At 36.7% G+C, this 24818-nt stretch overlaps 1 protein-coding gene across 3 annotated transcripts in view; it reads left to right on the top strand.

The window, feature by feature from the left end:
- SPIRE1 (spire type actin nucleation factor 1) overlaps positions 1–24818 on the top strand; it is a 286381-nt gene that overhangs the window by 10560 nt on the left and 251003 nt on the right. For 2 of the 3 annotated variants that reach the window (XM_037805905.1, XM_037805906.1), the window contains exon 2: positions 18475–18509. The exons of the other annotated variant lie outside the window; for it this stretch is intronic. In XM_037805905.1, coding sequence (XP_037661833.1) covers positions 18475–18509 — 35 coding nt within the window. The remainder of the gene's footprint in view (positions 1–18474; positions 18510–24818) is intronic. 3 annotated transcript variants of the gene reach the window in all.

The following is a 24818-nucleotide window of genomic DNA, read 5'->3' as shown; positions in this document are numbered from 1 at the left end:
ATATGGGAATTCTGTATTTTATGCATGATTTTTCTGTAAATCTACTTCTTCTCTAATTAAAGAAAGAAAAAAATAGATATTCAATGACACCCTGTTTTATTTTGCTGTTTGCATTATCCTCATCATAAAAGTTTCTTTATGCCTCACCAATTTTTTTTTTGCAGTTTAAGCACATTTAATCCATTTGCACAAAGCTAATGTTCAACAGATATTTATTGGTTTATTGGTGACGGGCTGGTAATGAAGTACAGGACAGGATCTCTTACAGTCTTTTTTGGGGGTGTGTTTGTGTGTGTGTGCATATTTGAAGATAATTAAATCATTGGCTACTTTTCTTTTGGCTAAAAAAGCTAATTTCTTTTGACATTTCCTTCTCAATCCTTATTTTCTTTTGCTTCTTCCAGTTTTTTCCACAAACTTCATTACTTATTCTTTTTTTGAGTTCAAGATATATGCACAACGTACATGAACACAACCATATCAGTACCAACTTGATTAAGAATATAAACATGAACAGTAGCCCAGAAGCCATGTAATCATTGGGTTAGTTTTTATCATTGTAGGTTAGTTTTCCTTGTTTTTGAACCATATGTATATGGAGTCCTACATTATGTATTTTTTTGTGTTTGAACTTCAAACAGCATTAGTTTGCTAATTTTTATTGCTATATGGTATTCAGTTATATGAAAATGCAAGTATTGCTTTGCCCATTCTACTGTTCATGGATCGTTTGGAGTTTTTAGCTTATTTCAACTAATGCTGATGTGAACACTCTCAAATATATGTATGCATTTCTGTAAGGCATGTATTTGTGCATGTGTCTGTTGAGATTTAGTAGATTTTATCAGGCATTTTCCCAGAGTGGTTGTTTCAATGTACACATCTTATCAGCATGTATCCTGTTGCTCCACATTCTCTCCAATTCTTGGAAATGTCAGGTATTTTTTTTTTTTTTTTTAATTTTAGCTCTTCTATTTGGCATGTAATGGTACATGTCTTGTGGTTAAGTTGCATTTATCTAATGGCTAATCATGTTGACTAATCTTTCCATATATTTATTAGCCATGAGGATATTTTTTGTGAATTGCCTGTTCAGGTCTTTTGACTTTTTTTCTATTATGTTTTTTCTTATTTTTGTATGTTCTGGACATGAGCCATTTGTCAGATCTCTTCTCTCTGTAACTTCTCTTCTCTCACTCTGTGACTTACTAAAGTCTCACATAAATTAGTAGTTGTTACTCTCCAGATAATGCAAGGATCTTAGAATGCTATACCTCAAGTTATCTTTTTCTGCTTTTTGTATGATTGTTGGCATGTGTTTTAGTTCATCATATATTTTAAATACCACAAGACAATATTTCATATAGTTTAAAATTAATTTAGATTCTTTCAGTATTTGCTCTTTCTGTGCTCTTCATTCCTTCCTTCATTACTGTGTGCTTTCTTTTGGGATCATTTTCCTCCTGCCTGAAGATTACCGTACTATTGAATTCATTGTTTTTTTCTACTGTGAAAATATTTCTCATTTTTAAAGCAACATTTTAATTAAAATGTAACACTGAAAAGTGCATAAATCATAAATGATGAATTTTCACAAAGCAAATGTGCTTGTGTAAGCAGGGTCCAGATCAAGAACTAGGAAGCAGTTAGCACTAGGGGGCCTGCCTGCACACCCTTTCAGGAGCCACTACTGTTGTGGCTTTTAAAGCCATACATTTGTCTGTGTTTGAAGTTATGTGTATAGAATCAAACATTATGTACTGTCATACATCTAACTTGTTTCTCTAAACTTTGTGAGCTTGATCCATATTGTTGCGTGTAGTTTTAGTGTGTTCATTTACATTTTATTATATTATTCCATTGAATGAATATGGTATCATAATTTATCTGTTCTGCTCTAGACAAGCATTTGATTTATTTGCACTTTTTGGGTATTACAAATAATGCTGCTATAAATGTTATTGAACTTATTTTTTACAGATACAATATTTCTGTTAAGTATATTCCTAAAAGCAGAATTGTTAGTTCATAGTGTGTGTTGTGTTCAGCAATAGTAGATACTGCCAAAAGTTTTCAAAATGATTTTACCTTGCAAACTTTTAAAATTAAAACCAACCTACAAACTTAGTATAAATTTAATAAGCATGAGTAGTGTCAGGTATATGGAAGGGCTATATCCCTAATAATATCAGGATATACCGGCCCATATTTACCTTCTGAAAACTTTGATTTAGGTCTTTTTATGCTACTTTTGGTAAGCATTTTCCCATCTCCCCGCATCTAATTTGAAGCCAAATTTCTATCTAATGTTTTCCCTTAATATCTTGTATTTCTGTGACTATAGATACAGTTGATGGGTAGTGGAAATATGCTGCTAACAATCACGATAGGTTGCCTGAACCTGAGTTTGGCCCTGTGGTCCTGAATTTTAGTGAAAACACCGTGTTAGAAGAATCCCCTTTTATGTGATTTCATTTATTCATTTCACCAATCTTTGAGTGCTTTTTCTGTGCCAGGCACTGTGCTCGGTGTTGAAGAAAACTAGAGGACTAAAGTGTACCCATGTCTTCAAGAAGTTCTCACAGGCCTACGCTGATAATTATAAGACAGCACCATAATTTCAAAATATGAGAGAGATGCACAGAAAACTGAGCCCAGACAAGAGAATGACTGAGTACCTGGTGATATTGGGCAAGTTTCTCAGAGAACTGTTTTCTGGAGATCTTGTAGGATGAGCAGTGGGATAAGGGGAAGAGCAGGCCGGAGGAAGCAACACTGAGTGGAGAGGTGTAGGAATGTGGAAGAACACCATACACTACTCAGGGCCCTACAGACTTGCCTCCCACTTCCCCATACCAGAAGCAGACATTGCTAATCAGTCATCACATTTTTGCTGCTAAATTTATAACAGCCTCAGAGTTCTCAGCAGGGTGCTTCAGGCAGCAGCTACCAGTCATTTGGAGTTGGCAAGTGAGGTCAAACCTGTTTGATTTCTCTGCAGAGGGAGTTCACTGTGCCTGGAGCATAGGATGTGTGTGGGAGTGGTGGGGAATGAGTCAGGCTGGAAAGGTATGTTGATTGGGATCGAATTATGAAGGACTTTTTGTATTTATAGTCTGTATAGACAATTGAAAGCCCTATACGAATTTTAAACAGGAAGATAATCAGATTGCACTTTTTAACAAGATAACTATGGGGGCTTTGCAGAAAATGGATTGAATTAGGTAAAACTGAGAGCCAAAAACATCAGCAGGCACTTCATGCTATCATTAGCTCTTAGTAACCTTTAAGTTGCCAAATCAGTTAGGAGTATTATGGTTGTTTAGAAAGGAGATGATGGAAGTCTGAATGGGGCAGTAGGAATGGAAGGAGTCAGATTGAGTGTGATTTAGAAAGAACAGGACATGGCTATTTAGTTTTTGATATGGGGGAGAGAAAGAGGAAGGGCTCTGTGACGGCTCCCAGGCTCTCTGCATGGGCGACTAGATGATGGGGAAGCAGGAGGGGCGGGTTAGGGTGAAGATGATGATTTATACTTGTTGGAAATTAAATTGGCCTGGAAAATATTTTTCCTAAGGAGTCATGTTGATTACTACCAAGTTCCCTTGCTCTTCAGATGGTTGCATGTACACTGTTTAATATCACATGGTAACATGGAAATAACATAAGAGCTGACTGTAGAAGATGATTTTGATTCTTGGTTCTAATGCTTATTATGGCTCAGGCAAGCCATTTAACCTCTCTGACTCTATTTCTTCATCTGTAAAATGGAAATAATATTTGTCCAGTTCTTACAGGACTGTTGGGAGAATCAAATGAAGAAATTGATGGGAAGGCACTTAGTTAGCTCATATATACTGCACAAACATTTTTACTGAGCTCTTCTTTCCCTTTGTAAAAGGATGACTATTTCAAGATTCTTCAATTCAATACTGATAAAGAACTTATTAAATCTTAAATAATATGTTTGGAAATCCGTAAAATTTCATGTGAGACCTGTAAGATAAAGTATAACTTTGATGAAACATTTAGCCTTTTCTGTTGATTCATGTGTGTAAAATTAAATTTTGTTGATGGGAAATTACTAAAGTTCCTTAAAAAATTAATTTAATGATAATTGCTCCCCAACTCTGACCTTCTTGTGTTGTTAATGATCATTTTCATTCTATTTATATTTAGAGAACTTAGTATTTTTCTCATAAATACAATAACAATATATAACTTTTGAAGTTAGTTACAATAGAAAGCATTTCTTGACATTATATATAATAAAATTAAGCAGCTGAAAATGTGTAGTTTTTATAGTTTAAATCAGATATAACCAAATCTTGATAGAGAATAAGGAATATATTTAGGTAAGTGGACGTGTATAGCAGAGGTATCATGATATATCTAAAGGAGATCAAGTTTGAGGGTTAGAAATACCTGATATGCTCTCTGGCTTGGTTCCTCTTGGCTAGACTGATCTCATGCTTGATCAAATGTTACAAATGGGAGATGAGACTTTAAGAGAATGTTCACAGAGGTGTGTATAAAATGCAAGAAAAACAGAATTATTCAATTAATAGGAAGTATTAGAAAATTTGAGATTGTCATTTTCTAGTAGACATCTTTTTATGATTTGACTTGGGGGGGCTTCCCCTCAAAGTTCTCTTTTTCTTTTTTTTTGTTTTAATTTTTATTGTGATAACTTATAAAACACAAGAATTCCTCTTTTAACCCCTTTCATGTGGAAGATTCACTGACATTAATTACATTCACAGTACTGTGCTACTATCACCACATGTTCATCAACCCAATAGAAACTCTGTAACCATTAAGCAATAACTTCCCATTCCTCCCTCCCATCCCCACCGCTGGTAACCTATCTACTTTCCGTTCCTATGTGTTTGTTTATTCTAGATATTTCATATAAGGGAGATCATGCAATATTTGCCCTTTTGTGTCTAGCTTATTTCGTGCAACAATGTCTTCAAGATTAATCCATTTTTTAGTACTTATGGCTGAATAATATACCATTGTGTATCTGTGCCACATTTTGTTTATGTTTATCTGTTGATGGACATTTGGGTTGTGTCTACCTTTTGACTATTGTGAGTAATGCTGCTGTGAACATTGGTGTCCAAATATCTGTTTGAGTCCGTATTTTCATATCTTTTGGGTGTATGTTTAGAAGTGGAATTGATGGGTAATATGATAGCTCTGTCTTTAACTTTCTGAAGAACTGCCAACTGTTTTCCACAGGGTCTGCACCATTTTACATTCCACATTTTACATGCATGAGGGTTCCTGTTTCTCCATGTCCTTGTCAGCGCTTTTCTTTTCTTTCATTTTTTTAAATAATAGCCATTCTGGTGGGTGTGAAGTGGTATCTCATTGTGATTTTGATTTGCATTTCTCTATTGACTAATAATGTTGAGCATCTTTTCATGTGTTTATTGGTCATTTGGGTACTTTATTTGGAGAAATGTCTATTCAAATCCTTTGCCCATTTCTAAATTGGATTGTTTGTCTTTTTGTTATTGAGTGGTAGGAGTTGTTTATATATCCTGGGTTTTAAACATTTATTGGATATATTATTTCCAGATATTTTCTCCCATTCCTGTAGTTTGTCTTTTCATTTTCTTGATAATATCCTTTATGTACAAACATTTTAAATTTTGATGAAGTCCATGTTATCTATTTTTTCCTTCTGTTGCTCATGCTTTCGTTCTCTTAAGAATCCATTGCCTAATACAAGCTCCTACAGATATTTCCTTATATTCTCCTCTAGGAGTTTTATAGTTTTAGCTCTTACATTTAGGTTGTGATTCATTTTGACTTCATTTTTGGGTATGGAGTTAAGTAGGGGTCCAATTTAATTCTTTTGCAGGAGGATATCCAGTTTCCCCAGCGCCATTTCTTGAAGAGGTTGTTCTTTCCCTATTGAGTGGTGTTGGCATACTTGCTGAAAATCAGCTGATAGATGTTTGGATTTATTTCTGAACTGTTAACTCTATTCCACTGGTCTATTTATCTGTCCTTATGTTTTGATAATTGGGGAGTGTGAATCCTCCAACTTTGTTCTCTTTCAAGATGGTTTTGGCTGTTCGGGGTCCCTTGCCATTGCACATGAATTTGATGTTTGACTCTCCCATTTTAGCAAAAAAGGCAATTGGAATTTTGATTGGGATTGCATTGAGTCTGTAAATTGCTTTGGGTAGTATTAACATCTTAACAATATCGAGTCTTCCAATCCATGAACATGGAATGCCTTTCAATTTAGGTCTTCTTTAATTTCTTTCGGCAATGTTTTGTAGTTTTCAGTGTAAAAGTGTTTTACGTCCTTGGTTAACTTTAGTCCTAGATATTTTTTTAAATGCTATTGTAAATGGAATTTTTTTCTTGATTTCTTTTTCAGAACAATCACTGCTGCTGTATATAAAAAAACAGATTTTTGCATATCGTTAATGTACCCTGCATCTTTGCTGAATTCATTTACTAGCCTTAGCAGCTTTCTTCTGGATTCTTGTGGATTTTCTAAATATAGGAGCATATCATCTGCAAGATGAGATAGTTTTACTTCTTCCTTTCCAATTTGCATGCCTTTTATTTCTTCTTGACCAATTGCTCTGGCAAGACCTTCCAGTACAATGTTGAATGCCAGAGGTGGAAGAGGGCACCCTGTCTTATTCTTAATCTTATGGGGAAAACTTTTGGTCTTCAAACTTGAGTATGATGTTAGCTGTGGATTTTTCATACAAGCCATTTATCTATTGAGGATGTTCCCGTCTATTCCTTGTTTTCTGAGAGTGTTTTTTAAATCAAGAATGGGTGCTGGGATTGCCAAGAGATGGAGACAGTCCAAATGTCCATCAGTGGATGAGTGGATAAATAAACTGTGGTGTATACATACGATGGAATATTATACAGCTGTAACAAAGAATGAAGTCATTACTGATGCAACAATGTGGATGAACCTTGAGGACGTTATGTTGAATGAAGTTAGCCAGAAACAAAAGGACAAATATTATATGATCTCACTAATATGAACTAACTATAATGAGCAAACTCTAAGAGTTAAAGTTAAGAACACAGATTATCAGGAGGTAGAAACTGGGTAGAAATTGGGCATTTGATGCTGAAGGAGTATAGAAAGTTTAGCAAAATTGATTGTAAAGATTCAGAAATGGATGGCACAATACTGTGTGATGGTAGCACAATACTGTAAGTATAGTGAACAAAGCTAAGTGTGAGTATGGTTGAAAAGGAAGGCTGGAAGCATGTATGACATCAGAAGGAAAGATAGAGGAGAAAAACTGGGACTGTATAACATAGCGAAACCTAGGGTCTTCTTGATATCCTTTGTCTCCCGTACTATGGTCTCATTGTTCATCTTTAGTTCTTTGAGTAGCTGCTCTAGGTGCTGTGTCTCTTCTGATCTTTTGATTTGGGTGCTTGGGCTTGGGTTATCCATATCGTCTGGTTTTTTCATATGCTTTATAATTTTCTGTTGTTTTTGGCTTCTTGGCATTTGCTTAACTTGCTGGGGTTCTTTTAGGATTTGTAGACCAGTTGAAGTCCTTATCTCTAATTTATCAGATCTACAGCTTTGTGGAGTACACTTTCTCTAACTAACCAGCAGGTGGCATCCACGAGCCACCTGTTCTCCACAAGCCAGTTCTCCCTTGCTTTGCCTTTGTGGTGAGTGGGGGAGTGAGTCTTGTGGGGTCCAATTGGTGTACCAAGCTTGCGTGTGTAGTTGGTGTTGCCCACCCTGTATATTGGGCATGTTTCTGGGCAGTCAGGGAGCTGGGGTGGCTCTAACAATCAAATCTCCCTGGTGATCCTGGAGTTTTAAAGCTGCTGCAATAGTCTAATCCTTCAGTTCAGTCCTGCCACAGTTTGTCTCTGCCACTGACCCACAAGTCCTTGGTATTGGCATATGGCTCCTGAGACTTGCGAGTGGGTCCCTCTTCCAGGCCGTGCACCCCCTCGTCTTCAGTTGAGGGATGACTGTGCTATGTCACAGATGAGTGCCGTCCCCCCAGGGCGGTTCTGGGCTGCTGGGCTGTGTAGGGAGGCTCCCAGTCTGCTGAAATGATGGCTGAATGGGGCTTTGTTAATTCACACTGCTCCACCTTCCCAACTCTGGGACAATCAACTGAGGTTGCAGGGAAGGCTAATGTCCACGCCCAGTTTTGTGGTGTGTGCCTGTTATTTGAAGCACTTCCGTCACACTGGGTTGTCTGGGGCAGCTCTGGGCTATGGGGCTGGCGATGGGCAGGAGTGTTTCCTGTCCACCAGGATGATGGCTGTGAGCGGACACCCCCCTTTTCTTGGGAAGTTGTGGTGTTTAGTGAATTTTCTCAGCCACTGGATTATTGCCTTTTGTCTCAGAGCTCTCTTAGTTCTGCTCTTGTCTTGACCTGCCCAAATTGCAAGTCTTTGAAGCTTTCTGTATTGGGCTTCTTAGAGTAATTGTTTTAGAAAAAGAAAAAAGGATTAAAAAAAAAAAAGGGCCCTCCTCACAGATCTAATGGGTTATTGAAATGCTGAGAGACAAAGCAATTAGGGCCATTAAGGAAAGGTCCACAGGGCAGAGAGATCAGCTTTTCTTCAGGATTTGTATATAAGCTTCAGGGCCTGAGCTCTGCCCTTCCCCTTTCTATGTTCACCAGAACTCCAAAAATCCTCCGCTTTTATTTTGGAGTTTTTCGTGCTGTTTTTTTCCTATGCCTGTCTCCTCTCTGCTGGGCTGGCTGCTCTCAGATTCTCTGGTGTCTGGTCTCAGTCTATCTGTGGTTGGAGTTTGGATCAGTAGAATGAGTTTCCGATAAGGGCTGCCACTGCAGTTCTCCCTTCTCCTTCCCGGAGCTGACAGCCCTTCCTCCCACGGGACTGAGCCTGGCAGGGAGGGGTGCGGGTCCCCTGGCCACAAAAACTTACAGATTTCGCTGATCTGAGCAGTTCCACGTTTTCATGAGTGTTGTATGAAGTATGCCCAAAGTCAGATTGCTCTGTGGTGTCCAGTCCATGCAGTTCCTGGCTTTCTACCTACTTTCCTGGAGGAGTAACTAAAACATACAGCTCACCAGTCCGCCATCTTGCCCCGCCTCCCCGGAGACATTGCTCATATTTTTTCATTCTTTTCTCCATCTGCTCCTTTGCGTGACCCTTTTCTCTTCTCTTCTCCTTCGGGGACACCCATGACGTGTACATTCTTGTGTTTCTTGTTATCTTTCAGTTCCTGGAGACGTTGCTCATATTTTTCCATTCTTTTCTCTATCTCTTCTTTTGTGTGTCAGCTTTCAGGTGCCGTGTTCTCCAGTTCCTGAATGTTTTCTTCTGCCTTTTGAGATCTGCTGTTGTATGTCCCCATTGTGTCTGTCATCTCTTTTGTTGTGTCTTTCATTTCCTTAGATTCTGCCCGTTGTTTTTTTAATCTTTTGATTTCTACCTTATGTATGCCTAGTGTTTTCATTATACGCTTCATCTCTTTTGCCATATCTTCCCTAAACTTTTTGAATTGATTTAGCATTAGTTGTTTAAATTCCTGTGTCTCAGTTGAAGTGTAAGTTTATTCCTTTGACTGGGCCATAACTTCATTTTTCTTAGTGTAGGTTGTAGTTTTCTGTTGTCTAGGCATCTGGTTTCCTTGGTTACCCCAATCAGGTTTTCCCAGACCAGAACAGGCTCAGGTCTTGGAAGGAGGCAATAGTGTTAGGTCTCTCTGAGGGTGTGTCTTAGAAGATTGATACACCCTGTGAGGCCTCAAGTCACTGTGCTTTTCTGCCCAGCAGGTGGTGCCTGTCAGCCTGTAGCTCCAGACTGGTGTAAGGAGGTGTGGTCCCTGGCTGTTTTCCCCCAGGCTCTGGGTCTGGTTCTGAATGGGAGGCTGGTAGTAGAACTTGGCCCCACCTCTTTCCTCTTAGGGAAGCTACACCCCCTAGGGAGTGGTTATTTGCATTTCAGTAGTCTCTGTCACCTTGCTATCTCCACCCTTGTCTGGGTTAGAGTACTGGGAACTGAAAATGACTGAGACTTTCTCCATTGACTGTAAAAAGGGGCAGAAAGCCCCCCTTCAGGGCCAGTGTGGAGCCCCCTCTCAGTTTCACCTGTTGGCAAGAGATAGCACCTGGTCCTCTGGGCTCCCCCTCCCTCAGAGAGGTCCTCTGACTCTCCAAGTTCAGTCATCAGCAGAAGCCTCTGTCTGCTTTTGGGGGATTCATAGCTTGTATTGAGCAGTCCACATTTGTTAATAAAACCCCAGTTCGAGTTTAGCTGAGTTATATTCGCTTGCTCAGAGAGTGCTGCTGTCTGTCACCATAGGGCTTTGCAGTTTGAGCTGTGAGGGGAGGGGCTCCTGGCTCGGATCTGCAGTTTTTACTTACAGATTTTATGCTGTGATCTTGGGCATTCCTCCCAAGTCAGGATGGTGTATGATGAGTGGACAGTCACATTCCACCCCCCCCCCCAGTTATTCCAGATTATTTACTAGTTGTTCTTGGTTGTTTATTAGTTGTTCCAGGGGGCTAATGGTTTCCACTCCTCTCTATGCCGTCATCTTCCTCTCATTGTGGTTTTGATTTATATTTCTCTAATAGCTAATGATGTTGAGCATCTTTTCTTCTGCTTCTGGCCATTTGTATATCTTTGGACAAATGTCTGTTCAAGTCTTTTACCTGTTTTTTAAATTAGGTTGTTTGTCTTTACTGTTGAAATGTAAGATCTCTATGTATTCTGGGTATTAAACCCTTATCAGATATGTGGTTTCCGATTATTTTCTCCTGTTGAATAGGTAGCTTCTCTTTTCACTTTCATGACAAAGTCCTTTGCACAAAAGTTTTTAATTTTAAGGAGTTCCCATTTATGTTTTTTTCTTTCATTGCTTGTTGTTTGGGTGTACATTCTAAGAAACCAATACTAACAAAGATACTGACATTACTTCCCTACATTTTCTTCTTGTAGTTTTATGGTTCTGGTTTTTACATTTAGGTCTTTGATCCATTTTGAGTTAATTTTTGTATATGGTGTGACATAGGGTCCTCCTTCATTCTTTTGCTTATGGATATCCAGTTCTCCTAGCAACATTTGTTGAAGAGGATATTCTTTCCCTATTGAGTGGTTTAGGTAGCCTTGTAAAAAATCAATTGGCCTTAGATGTGAGGGTTAATTTCTGAACTCTCAGTTCAATTTCATTGGTCTATATGCTAACTTTGTGCCAGTATCATTCTGTGTTGACCATTGTAGCTTTGCAATAAGCTTTATAGACAGGAAATATGAATCCTCCAACTTTGTTCTTCTTTTTCAAGATTTTTTTGTCTACTCAGGGCCCCTTACCCTTCCAAATAAGTTTGATAATTGGGTTTTCCATTTCTGCAAAGTAGGCTGTTGGAATTTTGATGGGAATGTGTTGATTCTATAAATCATTTTTTGGTAGAATTTACATTTTAACAATATTTAGTCTTCCAACCCATGAACATGGAATATCCTCCCATTTATTTAGATCTTCTTTGATTTCTTTTAGCAAAGTTTTGTAGTTTTCCATGTATAAGTTCTTTACATCCTTAGTTAAATTTATTCTTAGATATTTGATTCTTTTAGTTGCTATTGTAAATGGATTTTTTGTCTTTATTTCCTCCTCAGATTGCTCATTACTAGTGTATAGAACACTACTGATTTTGGGGTGTTGATTTTGTACCCCACCACTTTGTTGAATTTATTTATTTGCTCCAGTAGCTTTGTTGTAGATTTTATGATACTTTCTCTATATAGGATCATGTCATCTGAAAATAGTGAAAATTTTACTTCTTCCTTTCCAATGTGGACACCTTTTATTTCTTTTTCCTGCCTAAATGCTCTGACTAGAACTTTCAGCACAGTGTTGAATCGCAGTGGTGACATTGGACATCCTCGTCTTTTTTCCAGATTCTTAGAGGGAAAGCTTTCAGTCTTTCACCATTGAGTATGATGTTAGCTGTGGGTTTTCTTATATTCCCTTTAACATGTTGAGAAAGTTTCCTTCTGTTCTCATCTTTCGAAGTGTTTTTATCAGGAAGGGATTCTGGATTTTGTCAAATGCCTCTTGTGCATCAATGGAGATGATCAAATGGCTTTTCCCCTTCGTTGTGTTAATGTTGTGTATTACATTAATTGATTCTCTTGTGTTGAACCACCTTTGCTTACCTGGGATAAAACCCACTTGGTCATGGTGTATAATTCTTTTAATGTGTTGTTGGATTTGATTTGCAGCATTTTGTCAAGGTTTTTTACATCTCTTGTTGTAAGAGAAATTGGTCTTTAATTTTCTTTTTTTGTAGTAATATCTGGCTTTGGTATTAGGGTGATGATGGCCTCAGAATGGGTTAGGTAGTGTTCCCTCCTGTTCATTTTTTTGGAGAAGTTTGAGCAGGATTGTTATTAATTCTTCTTGGAATGTTTGGTAGAATTCATCTGTCAAGCTGTTCCAGTTTGCTAATGCTGTAATTATGCAAAAATACCATAAATGGATTAGCTTATATAAAGGGGGTTTATTTGGTGACAAAGGTACAGTCTGAAGGCCTTGAAAATGTCCAAATGAAAGCATCAACACAAGTATACCTTCACCGAAGGAAGGCCAATGGCATCTGGAAAACCCCTGTTAGCTGCGAAGGCATGTGGCTGATCCCATGTTGTGTTCCAGCTCCATTCTCAGATCTGTGCATTCTTCAAAGTGTCCCTCTTGGCTTTAGCAGCACTGAGTTCCTTCTGTTTGTCAGCTCTTTTATATGGCTTCAGTGATTGGGTGGGGTAACACCTCCATGGAAATTATCCAATCAAAGGTCTTGCCCACAGTTGATTGAGTCACATCTCCATGGAAACACTCAAAGGATTCCAACACAGTCAACACTAATACCTCTGCCCCCACAAGATTGCATCAAAGAACATGGTGTTTTGGGGGACATAATACATCCAAATCAGCACAGAAGCCATCTGGTCCTGGCCTTTTCTTTGTTCGGAGGTTTTTGATGACTGATTCAATCTCTTTACTTGTGACTGGTCTGTTAAGTCTTCAATTTCTTCTGGAGTCAGGGTACGTTGTTTGTGTGCTTCTAGTTACTTGTCCATTTCATCTAGGTTGTCTAATTTGCTCCATTCAGTTGTTCATAGTATCCTCTTATGATCCTTTTTATTTCTGTGGGGTCAATTGTCACCCCTCTCATTTCTGATTTTGTTTATTTGCATCTTCTCTCTCATTTTTTTTTTCTTTGTCAGTCTAGCTAAGGGTTTGTCTATTTTGTTAATCTTCTCAAAGAACAAGATTTTCATTTTGTTAATGCATTCTATTGTTTTTTTAATTCTCTATTTCATTTATTTCTGCTCTAATCATTGTAATTTCTTTCCTTGTGTTTGCTTTGGGTTTAGTTTGCTGTTCTTTTTCTAGTTCCTCCAGATGTGCAATTGTGTCTTTGATTTTAGCTCTTTCTTCTTTTTTACTGCAAGCATTTAGGGGTATCAATTTCCCCTCATGATTGCCTTGTCTCATCCCGTAAGTTTGATCTGTTATGTTCTCGTTTTCATTCATCTCAAGGTATTTACTAATCTTCCTTGTAATTTCTTCTTTCACCTACTGATTGTTTAAAAGAGTGTTGTGTAACTTCCATATATTTGTGGATTTTCCAATTCTCTGCCTGTAGTTGATTTCCAGCTTCATTCCATTATGATCAGAGAAGATGCTTTGTATATTTTCAATCTTTTTTTTAATTTATGAGGCTTAATTTTGTGACACAACTTGTGGTCTATCCTGGCAATTGATCCATGTGCACTTGAGAAGAATGTATATCCTGCTGTTTGGGGGAGTATATTCTGTATATGTCTATTAGGTCCAGTTCATTATCATATTGTTCAAGTTCTCTGTTTCCTTATTCTTCTTCTGTCTAGATGTTCTATCTATTGATGAGCTTAGTATATTGAAGTCTTGAACTTTTATTTTGGAGGGCTCTTTTTCTCACTTCTGATTTGCCAGCATTTGCCTCATGCATTTGGGGTACCATGATTGGCTGCATAAATGTTTATGATTGTTATTTCTTCTTGGTGTATTGACCTGAAATTTTTTTCTGCACCTGTGCCCTAATTTCCACCATAGTTTTGTGATCCATCAGAATTTATGATTGCACTGAGGTGAGAAACTTTGAGAGAGTGTGCTATGTGATGTCTAATCCTGGACAATTATGGCTTTGAGTGGGCCTTCTAGGATGAACTCAATGGAATGTTCTCCCTGGTAACTTATTGAGCAGACCTGCTGAATGAAATTATCTGATTATCAACATTTAAGATGTAAAGTATCTGCTAAAGATGACAGTTTTGAACTTATTGATGAGTTCTTTATGATAGAGATTTTATACCAGGACTAGTTTGTTTCTGTGAAAGCCATTCTGTATCAGTTTATAAGAGGATATTGGATTTTCTATTTCCTGAGGCATGAGGAGACTCATCTGGTAAATCTTAAGAGCAGATCAGATGTTTCAGAATTAAAAAAAGAAGAGTCTGAAACATAGCCTTGATTCTTGTGGCATTCCTAAAATGTCAACTCCTTTTGGGAATCCCTGAGCTGTGTTCTTAGCTTGCTGTGCAAATCATCCCTCTTCCTAGTATATGAGTCCTTCTTTGATAGTGTTGAAATATTTTGAAGACTTAATGCTTAAATGCCATATTGGGTATTCTTTCTTATTTTATACTTCATATTGTTAGTTCATCCTTCTAGATAAACTTAATGTAATACAGTTATTTAATTGAAAGAACTAATTGCATTTAACAAGCTGAAACCTTGGGAAGGCCTACCATCAGCTTAGATTATTGAAGTTGTAGAAGATGAAGAAGTTTGTAGGTTTTAGAGGGATTTCTTAGGTTTGATTCTTTAAAACAGAAGTGGCCAGCCTTTAAGGAAAGAATCGAGATTTGTAAAATGAAAATCCCTTGTTGGTAAACTGGCAGTTTCCAATGAAGAAGGTGTTGTTAAATGGAGGGATGCAGTTCTCCATGGAAACAATGTTGTAAATGGTAGTTTGCCAGGCCAGCCACCCTCCTACCCTCCTCTTCCCCCACTGGATGCTGCAATAGGGAATGGAGAAATAGGATAATGAAACCACACAAATATGCCTGGCAGGGTGTCAGGAGACTTGGAGTCCACTCAGCAATGTCACAGACTCTGTAATTTTGTGTAAGTAATTTGACTTCTCAGGGTTTCAGATTATTCATATGTGAAATGAATGGATAAAACGAGAATTTTCAAGGTTCCTCTAAGCTCTTGTGTTATGTATTTGTGATTTTTTCATTCCAGGGTCAGATTTTGGGCAGGAACTTGGAGCAGGGAAAGTAGTGTAGGTAGGTGGTTGGAACACTTCATACTTACGACCGTTCCATATTTTCCTGAGTTACTCATCAGTTGCTCAAATTGAATAATCAAGACAAGTTGTTCCTTGTGAATACTTTTTGATTAGCATTTAAATTTATTTGTACATTGAGAATCAGAGATGCCAGTAGCTTGGCCTTCTTCATAATAGTTTTTGGTACCCATCGGAAAGCATTTGCAGTTTTATAATAGAGATCATTGAAAAAATAAATCTTATTTCATGGCTTTGCTGTTCTGGTAATGATGTATGTTTTTAGTAGAAAGGCCATGTAAATTTAGAATTTTAGGAATGGTGAGATTCTTTATAAAGGTCTTTGTGGAAATACCATTAATTGTAACAAATATGTACATTTAAACTCCAGTGACTATTTCTAATTTGTAAACTCCAAACTTAAAACTTTTTATTGGATTTACCCAACTGTCAGTTTTCCTATCCATGGAAAAGTTCAGGCATGGTTGCTCTGCTGCTGTTAAAAATCCATTAACTACCTAGTAGGTTCTGGGAGATCTGATGTGGGCTTTGCTGAAGTAAAATTTTGATATCACTGCCGGTTGTTAAGCTTCTGCCCTCGGGAGGGCTTCTGATTGGGTAAGAAGGAGTGAACTTTCCTCTCTGGTAATTCTTAGGGCTCGGACCCTCTATTACTGCAGTGAAAGGATTCAAGAAACAAGAAAGGATCTGTTATATATCAAAGTCCATATACTCTTTTTTTTCTTTCTCAATGTTTTATTTTGGAAAATTTCAAATATGAAGAAAAATTGCAAGAATGGTACAGTGAATACCCATAAACTATTCACTTAGGCTCACCAATTAACATTTTGTCCTATGTTTTTATCTGAGTATGTGTGCTTTTCCGAACCATTTGCAGACACCGTGACACTTTATTCCTGTATTCTTCAGTATTTATCTCCTAAGTAAAAGCACATTTTCCTCCCCTAACTCACATTTAAAAACACATTTGTAGTGTTGGTATAGAGTTGTGGATTTTTAATTCAGTGTGCTCTAATCCATTTTGTCATTATTAATTTTGATGCCTAACTTGTCTCAAATTTGGCCAGTGGGAGCCCTTTCAGTCTGACTGTTGTGTTCTTTTGACATCATTCTATCATTCTCTGAGGCACTTCATTTCTTTCTGGTACAAATAGATGTTCCAGGCTTATCTTATAATTTCCTGTCCCAGCCCTGAAATCAGCCATGTTCCCCAGCAGTCTGATTCCTTTGAATGGGGAGTGGGCCTAGGTGTGCTCTTGCAAAATTGGGTGCTATTGCTTTTCACTCTTTTGGTGGAAATACATGGAACTGGGAAATACATGGCTTTTTTGTAATCGTGTTATACCTCTAGTTCCAGCTCATCCCCACAGGGCTCTTGCTGTCTGTCCCACATTTTTGTTTATATATTCCTTCTCCCAAGGGTGGATCAGGGTTTCCAGCAACACCAGTGTATTCACTCATTTGCCCAGTGCTGCAAATGAACGTATGTATTATACAAAATAGTTTCTGAACTTTCACCAATTCCACTACCAACAACAAACCTCCCACATAAAATTCTAGATTTCTTTGCATTTCTCTTTACTTGAAGAATGTATGCTACTGAGGCTGTAAACCCATGTACCCTTAAAGAGATTACTCTGTCACGGCTTGTCTCAGTACCACACTTTCCCTCCCTCCCACCCGTCCTTCTTTCCACCTCTTCAGAGTAGGTACTCCAGTAGATGTTTGCAGCAGGGTAGTCTGTGCCCTTCCTTGAGCTGTTCCTGTCCAACGGTTCTTTCCTAAGTTATGTTAATTGCCATTTTTATAGGAGGCAAGCATAGTTAATCTTCCCAAAATGTTAATAGTCTGAACAATCATATAAATAAATACTGTGTAAGTTATATATAATTATATAACATAATTTTATGTAACAAATAAAATAAGTTATTTATTAAACCACATATATTGAAACCCTTGTATATTAAACCAGTTTATGTATATATTCTTGTACTCTTTATTTCTGATATATGTTTGAATTCATAGCACCCATGATCCCTTGTTTTCTTATCTCAGTTTCAGCCGTTATTTCACAGTCAAGATCATTAGGTGGTCAGAAATTGTGGGTTTCAACTTTATTTTTATTTAAGAGGTGGAAGACATACAAAAAGGCTTTAATATTTATGATTTTTTTTGTTGGTGTCGTCATAGACCTTAGGGTGTGTAAATTCTAGTTTAGCATTAAAAAAGTCACCAGACTGATCGCACCACTATGGGCAGGGGCAGGGGTGGGAGTGGGTGGTGGTTTGGGGAGAGGAAGGAGTTTAGGGAGAAGAATAGTGTTGGAGTGAGGGAAAGAGGTCCCAAGTTGTACTATGTACATTTTGTGGAAGTAAAAATGTATATTTGAACTTAAGACAATGAAATTTAAGAAGTGTAGACTTGGGAAATTAATTTTCTAGTACCCAATGTAAATATTACTTTTGTCAAAACTATTTAACAAATTACTCTCCTTTAAAATAGTTTTTTTTAAAAAGTGTGTTTCAGTCACTCAGACTGACAGAAATATGTAATGGTATATGTTTCTTGGTATTGTGTTTTCATGATGAAGAGAAAATATTAAAGTTGATGCTTTAAATTAATGATGCAGCCATTAATTATTATTACTTATTTAGTTTTTCTCTACGTGATCATCTATTGAGAGAATATACTAAATTATATAGTTTTGTTTGAAACATTTCTGCTTTCATTGAAATTATCACTGTACCTTTAACTAGAAGTATACTTGAGGAAATGCCTATCTCTTCATGGTATTTTAAAAGAAAACAAGAATTTAAATGCATTTTTATTTTTACTTTGATTAATTTGTATTTATGCATGTTTAGTGTGTGGATATTTTAGAACTCATTGCAATTAAGCATAGTCTTCATATTTTTTTCCTCATTTGGGTCTATTTAAACTTAAATTGTTAAGCAGGACCTTCTAAACTATTGATCATTCTAGCACTTTTCATTTGCATGGACATTTTCATAATTTAATAGAGCCTTTGCCCAGAGTAGCTCAAATATTTTTTATCAGTGATAAAAATGCTAAAATATTTTGAAAGTGACTTTCTGTATTTTTATTCCAGGTAAATTGGGATATTCACAATGTACAGAAACAGAGGTAAGAGACATGTTGAAATATAGAAATATTTGAAACAGAAAGCAGCTTTACAGTCTGTTTAGACTAATTTGAGTACTGAAATATTTTACTGGGGTTCTTGGTCTTCTGATGAGAATGTGTTGAGAGAGGATCTTTATCTTTTATATTTAGGAGGAGTGAAATGTGAAGAAAATATCATTGTTCTTATCCATATTTTTTAAATCTCCAGGTTTATTATAAAAATTGGCTTAATCCCATAGTTTAAAAATTTTCCTATATTATTATTTTTGGAATTGAGTTAGCCAAGATCCACAGTCCTTATAGGAGACTTTAAGTTCAATTTATCATTTTGTAACCCAATGTGTCATAATAAAGAAATCACTTAAATATGCTGGATTCCTATGGAGTTGCCTTACTGTAGGAAAAATAGGAACTTGGAAACAGCATTTTAGTGAGATTAGTAATGAATTACAAACTTTGTTATTTCTATAAGTAGGTTTATTACTTTTTATAATTTAAATAATTTTATTCAAAATTCTGGTTGTGAAGTTTAAGAAGTTTCCACCTGATTCCATGTGTTCCTTGCAGGAATTTCATTGATAATACTAAAATAAGAGGGCAACATCTATGAATTATATATGTATGATATTCTGTGTATGTTTGATATATTTTCGGTAGTAGTTGCATTATCTTTAGATTAGAGGTCTTAGGTCTCTTGTTGATGGCAATGTCTAATGTTTTAGGATCTAAGATGTTATGTTTCTAATTTTATAATGCATCCACATATTGACATAGGTTTTAGTAAATTTTAACTGTGGGATTATTTTAAGTAAGCTTTCCTAAGGAATTATGTTGTATAATAAGCAGAAATAGTGTATCTTGTTTTGTGTATTCAGAAGATACATAATTCATTTTTGTATATTCTAGTCAACTTTGAAAGTAGAGATAGTTGTTTTCCATAGTTCCAAAAATAAACAGAACAGTATTTTTATACTCCTAGAATTTTCAGTGTACTGTTCAACATGATATAAAGGAATGGTATTTGATTTGAGTCAGAAAATATGTGGTTTCTGGGTGTGTATCTTTCTAGCTATTCAGATTTGAGCCAGTAATTTTTTTTCTTAGAATTTAGGCTTTCTTACCTAGAAAATGTTAGTGATGATCCCTGTTAATTTTAAAGGGTTGTGAATTTTTAAAGAGAGGATATATGTGAACATGTTTTATAAACCCTAAAGGCAGTATTATTTATTAAGATGATACAAATATAGTTCAGCGTTCACTTGCAACTAGGTAATGAAATGTGAAGATGTTACATATGTGGTTTAATCATAAGTCTCATTCTATCTTATTATGTTGTATTGCCAACAAATCAACATGGCTTTTACATTAGGTTAGTATAGGCTTTGTATAAGAGCATCAATTCATTTTATAACCTAATTGATAGCACTTATCCTTTTATCCATAATTTAAGTCATTAAAAGAATTGGAATCTAACCAGAACCCTCTATCAGGATTACATATATATATATAACTGTTTGAAAAGGGGCAAATCACAAGAAAATGAAAATCCAATCTGATATTTTGAAAATAAGTTCAGGGAATTTTCTGGGGATTACAGTGCTTACCTCTGGGGAGGAGTTTGGGATTTTGGGTGGTGATTTATTGTTGAATTTTTAAAAATGAGAATATGTCTGCATATTACTTTTGTAATTAAAAGAAAGAGGAGTAGTGAGACAGTAGAGTCAGTGAAAACTATTTTTTCAAGAAGTCTGGTGACATGAGAGAAGGCTTGGGGTTAGAATCATTAGGAAGGCTTTTTTGCTGTTTTGATTTTAGGTTAGGTGCCAGTGGGGCAGTGCTGGTGATGGAAGGGAGTCAAAGGACTGAGGCTGTGAGTTCAGGTTAGAGAAGGGGTACTCAGTGAAACCACATGGAGGATGTGTTGGTGAGGTCAGAGTGACGGAAGGATGTGACTCCAAGTGTGGCTGGGGGTCCCTGGGGTCTCTGAGACCCTCGTTTCAGGGCATTCTACAAGGTCACAACTACTTTAAAAGTAATTCCAGGACATTATTTGCCTTTTTACTTTCATTCTTTCAAGAGTGTACAATGGAGTTTTCAGAGGCTGACTATGACTGCCACAACAGATTGAATGCAGAAGCAGGTATGAGAATCTAGCCATCTTTTATTAAACCAGACATTAAAGTTTTGCAAAAAGGGAAACTGTGCCACCCTTCCCACTTTATTTTTGTTTTTGAAAATATAGTTATATTTCATAAAAATGTCAGTTATATTAACACCTGATGGATTTAGTATTTTTTTTAAATGAATTAATAAATACTTAAAATATTTATGAGTTTTAATTTTTAATGCAATAAATATTGATAACTATAACCGTCATAGACAAAAGCTCTTTGGATTCCTCAGTAACTTTTTAGAGTGTAAAGGGGTCCTAGGACCAAAAAGTTTGAGAACTGCTGGCTTGGAATATGGATAGCCAGAGGTACTTCTTCCTCTGAAACTCAATTGAAGGATGAGAGAGAGATGAAACCTCAGAATCCTGAGGTAGGCAAGAGGGAAGTTGATGTTCGGATTTATACCAGTTTTTTTTTTTGCCAAAAAGAAGTCAGGGTCATTTCTGAGACTGAGGTTATACTGGATTAGAAAGGTGATTGCTGAAGCCTCTTCTCACTTCTAAATTGTTTTCCTGTTGAGCCGAGGTATTTCCATTTCCTTTTGTAAGTTAAAAGCCCCGTGAAACTCTTGCAGGCAGTAAGTCCAAACTGAAAGAGGAGCTGCTAAAAGACTGTGTAGATGAATAGATGTGAGAGGCTCATTCTGTGTTGCACATGTTAACACAGGTTTGGTAGAGTGCTGCATCCCATGTTGCACATGGTAATGCAGGCTTAGTAGAGTGCTTCATCCTGTGTTGCACATGGTAACACATGCTTGGTAGAACGCTGCATCCCATGTTGCACATGGTAATGCAGGCTTAGTAGAGTGCTTCATCCTGTGTTGCACATGGTAACGCATGCTTGGTAGAACGCTGCATCCCGTGTTGCACATGGTAATGCAGGCTTAGTAGAGTGCTTCATCCTGTGTTGCACATGGTAACGCATGCTTGGTAGAACGCTGCATCCCGTGTTGCGCATGGTAATGCAGGCTTAGTAGAGTGCTTCATCCTGTGTTGGACATGGTAATGCAGGTTTGGTCCTAGCCTTTTTGGACCAGGAGTGCTGTCAGAAGGCAGCGTGGGCGTTGGCTAAGTGCCTGGGGTCAGTTCCTGGCTCCACCCTTTCCTGTTCATTCCTCTGTCCCTACCTCAGATTCTCCATCCTCAGATGGGTGGTTGTGAGTGTAGAGCATTTAGCGTGATGCCTGCCTTAGTCACATCTTCTTCTTCTTAGTTGAATAGGTTTCCGTGAGAGAGAGAAAGAAGGTCTTTCTCCTTAAGCATAGTGCCCAGATCCTAGAGCTTCAGATGACTTGGGAAAAAGCAAAGTCCCTTCACTTTTCTGGGCTTTAGGAACCTTGTTCAAATAACAGTTGAAACATATAACTTTAGTGTTTGACTTTTTATTTTAATAGGTTTTGTAGTATCTAAAAGTCATGTTATGGAATATTTTCTACTAATAATTGTCTTTCTAATACTTTTCTTACATTCATAGAAACCAAACAAAATTATGAGATTAGAGAAAGCAAGGAGGCCGTCCAAAGGCATTAGATCAACTTTTATATGATCTTTTACCTCAAGATTAGCTTCATGTTTCTTAAAATCAGCTATTTTTACCTTATTTCTCACTGGTTGGGAAAAAGTTTTTTATTGCGTTCAATTATACCAGTGTTTTCCAGCATTTGAACTCTTGAAGGGAAATTCTTCCATATGATTTGTTTTAAAGAATGTAAATTTTTTTACTCTAATAATATATTTAATAATAATGTTTTCCTATGATTTCCCCATTTTTTGAAAGTACAATTTACATGCAGTAAAATTTACTCTTTTTAGTGTATGGTCCTGTGAGTCTTGACAAATGCATACAGTTGTGTCAGCCACTTCCACAATTAGGATATACAACAGTTGCTTTACCCCCAGAATTCCCCCATGTTCCTTCATGGTCATTCTGTCCCTCCCCCTGCTCTTCAACCACTGATCTGGTTTTTGTCCCTATAATTTTTGTTTTTAACTTTAAATTTTTATGTCCCTGTAGTTTTCAGTAGGACATGTAGTTTCAGCAGGGTTCTACCCATACTTCTGTCTTCCTAGGAGTGGCTCACATTTCAGACTTGTAATTTATAAACTCTTGAATGACTAATCTGTACTTGTGGTTTCTTGCCTATCAAGGAAGCAGTTCTGACCACAGTTTAGGGGCAGCTTTTATCCCATTTTGTAAGTTTTTTCTACTGCTGTTATTTAAATGGTTGTATGGGTTATAATCTTATCTATGAAGAAAATGGTTAAGTACTTAAAAATATCAAAACGTAACTGATTGGAATTTTCAAGTATTTTAATTGAGACTTTTTCTTTGTTGTTTTTAGCTTTCTGAATTTCATCACATTCCTGTCTTTTATTAACCACCACTAATTAAGTAGCCCTCAGAGGCCCTTTCTCTTTAGCAAGAAAGAAGGTTAAATGAATAACTAGAACAATCCTACTGTTCCCCTTGGCAGATTAGTGGAATAGGTTTAAGCATTATATAAAGTTAAATCAACTTTTAACAGCTCTTTAATCTTGATAAAGCTAGTCTGTAAAAATCTAGCATAGCAGGAAAACTTAAGCTTTACTGAAAAAAAATTATTTTAAAAGATTTATGTTCATATTTTAGAACTAAAATTCACGCATGCTATACATAAGTAACATTGATAATTGATTTAGTGCCCCATATGGAAAAACGCCTTGGCTGAGAATCTCCTTATTCCGTGTGTGCTGTTTACCTTGGGGCTATCTCAATTCCTGGCGTTACGTAGCCAGAGAATGTGTTCTTTCAGATGAAAACTGAACTGGGGGTAAATTCCCTCCATGAACCTTTAACCCCATAGATTAGGTGGATACAGGGTCTGCACTGTAATAATTTGTGAAGTAGTCTGATTCTAAATTACTCAGAACAATTCAAGAATTGTTCTATATATTTGAACCTTCTGGGAAATCTGACCTAGAATTAGACTGCTATGGGAGTGAGAGGGTCCTGAAGATCTTGAGAATGAGCCAAGAAACGTATCAGTTAGTCTCTTGGACTTATTCCATTCTAGTTATTCATGTTTTTTGACACAAACTGAACTATAGGTAAATTTTTTATATTTTCTGAGCAGTCCCGAATAAGCCAGTGTTGGGTAAATTTGCTGCTGCTCTAATGCAGAGTATAACATTAAATATGTATCCATTTTGTCTTTAGCTGAATCTGCACGTTATTCTTTGATGTCACCTCTGCTCATGTAGATGCTTGGTGATAACTGGATGGATATTGCTTCTTTTAATTGACATTTGATGGCCCTTACTTAATTTCAAAAGTAACTAAAAAAATAACCTAAAAGAAATATGAAACATTTTTAAGAAAACTTTTGTATCTCAACACACCTTCAACTGCCTAAATAAGGCTAGTTTTATATGACTGTGAAATAGTATGTTTGGTAGCACTCTAAAGAAATACTGGAAACTAGTTAAATATTGGAAAAGTCAACAAAAAAAGGCAGTCTTGAATCAGCTCGTGACTGGAATTGCACAACAAAAAGTTAAAATGATATACTTTCTCTAAAAGGATGCCTATATAGGAAGATATTAACTGCTGGTAATGGGAGCATTTTCTTTTCCCTTAGCATGCTGAGAGGAATGGGAAGGAATGCTAACATTACGCTTCCTGTCTTTTTGGATTAAAAACCCCAGCACTCCAGAGTTAGCAGAGCCATTTGTTTGATATTAAATTGCATGGCCTGGAAGTCAGTTTGTGTGTCCTCAGAGAACATTATGTCTGCCTTTCAATTCCTGCTTCTGAATGTCAATTTTAGTGGAGGTTGTAAGAGGTCTTTTTTAGAATATGATAAATAGATAATAATCTCTACTTAGATTTCATGAATCGACAGACATAGACTGGGGCATTAGTATAGTTACTTGGTAAATTTGAAATTCACCTCTCTGTTTCTTTCAGATAGCATTTATTATCAAAATTACCTTTCTGTGTAGGTCATGGATGTCTTTAATATAGGGGTCATGGTTTAATCCTAGGATACAGAATTTATAAAAGTAGTATTCCTGTGTATAGTTTTTACTATATCTGAAGACAAATGACAGTTATATATGTATGTTTGGAAAAGGATTTCAGAATAACCAAAATGATCTGT

Source organism: Choloepus didactylus, chromosome 16 (genome assembly GCF_015220235.1).
Source record: "Choloepus didactylus isolate mChoDid1 chromosome 16, mChoDid1.pri, whole genome shotgun sequence".
Classification (NCBI taxonomy): Eukaryota; Metazoa; Chordata; class Mammalia; order Pilosa; family Megalonychidae; genus Choloepus; species Choloepus didactylus.
Note: the sequence above shows the minus strand (reverse complement) of the source record. Positions and strands in the feature narration are given on the sequence as shown.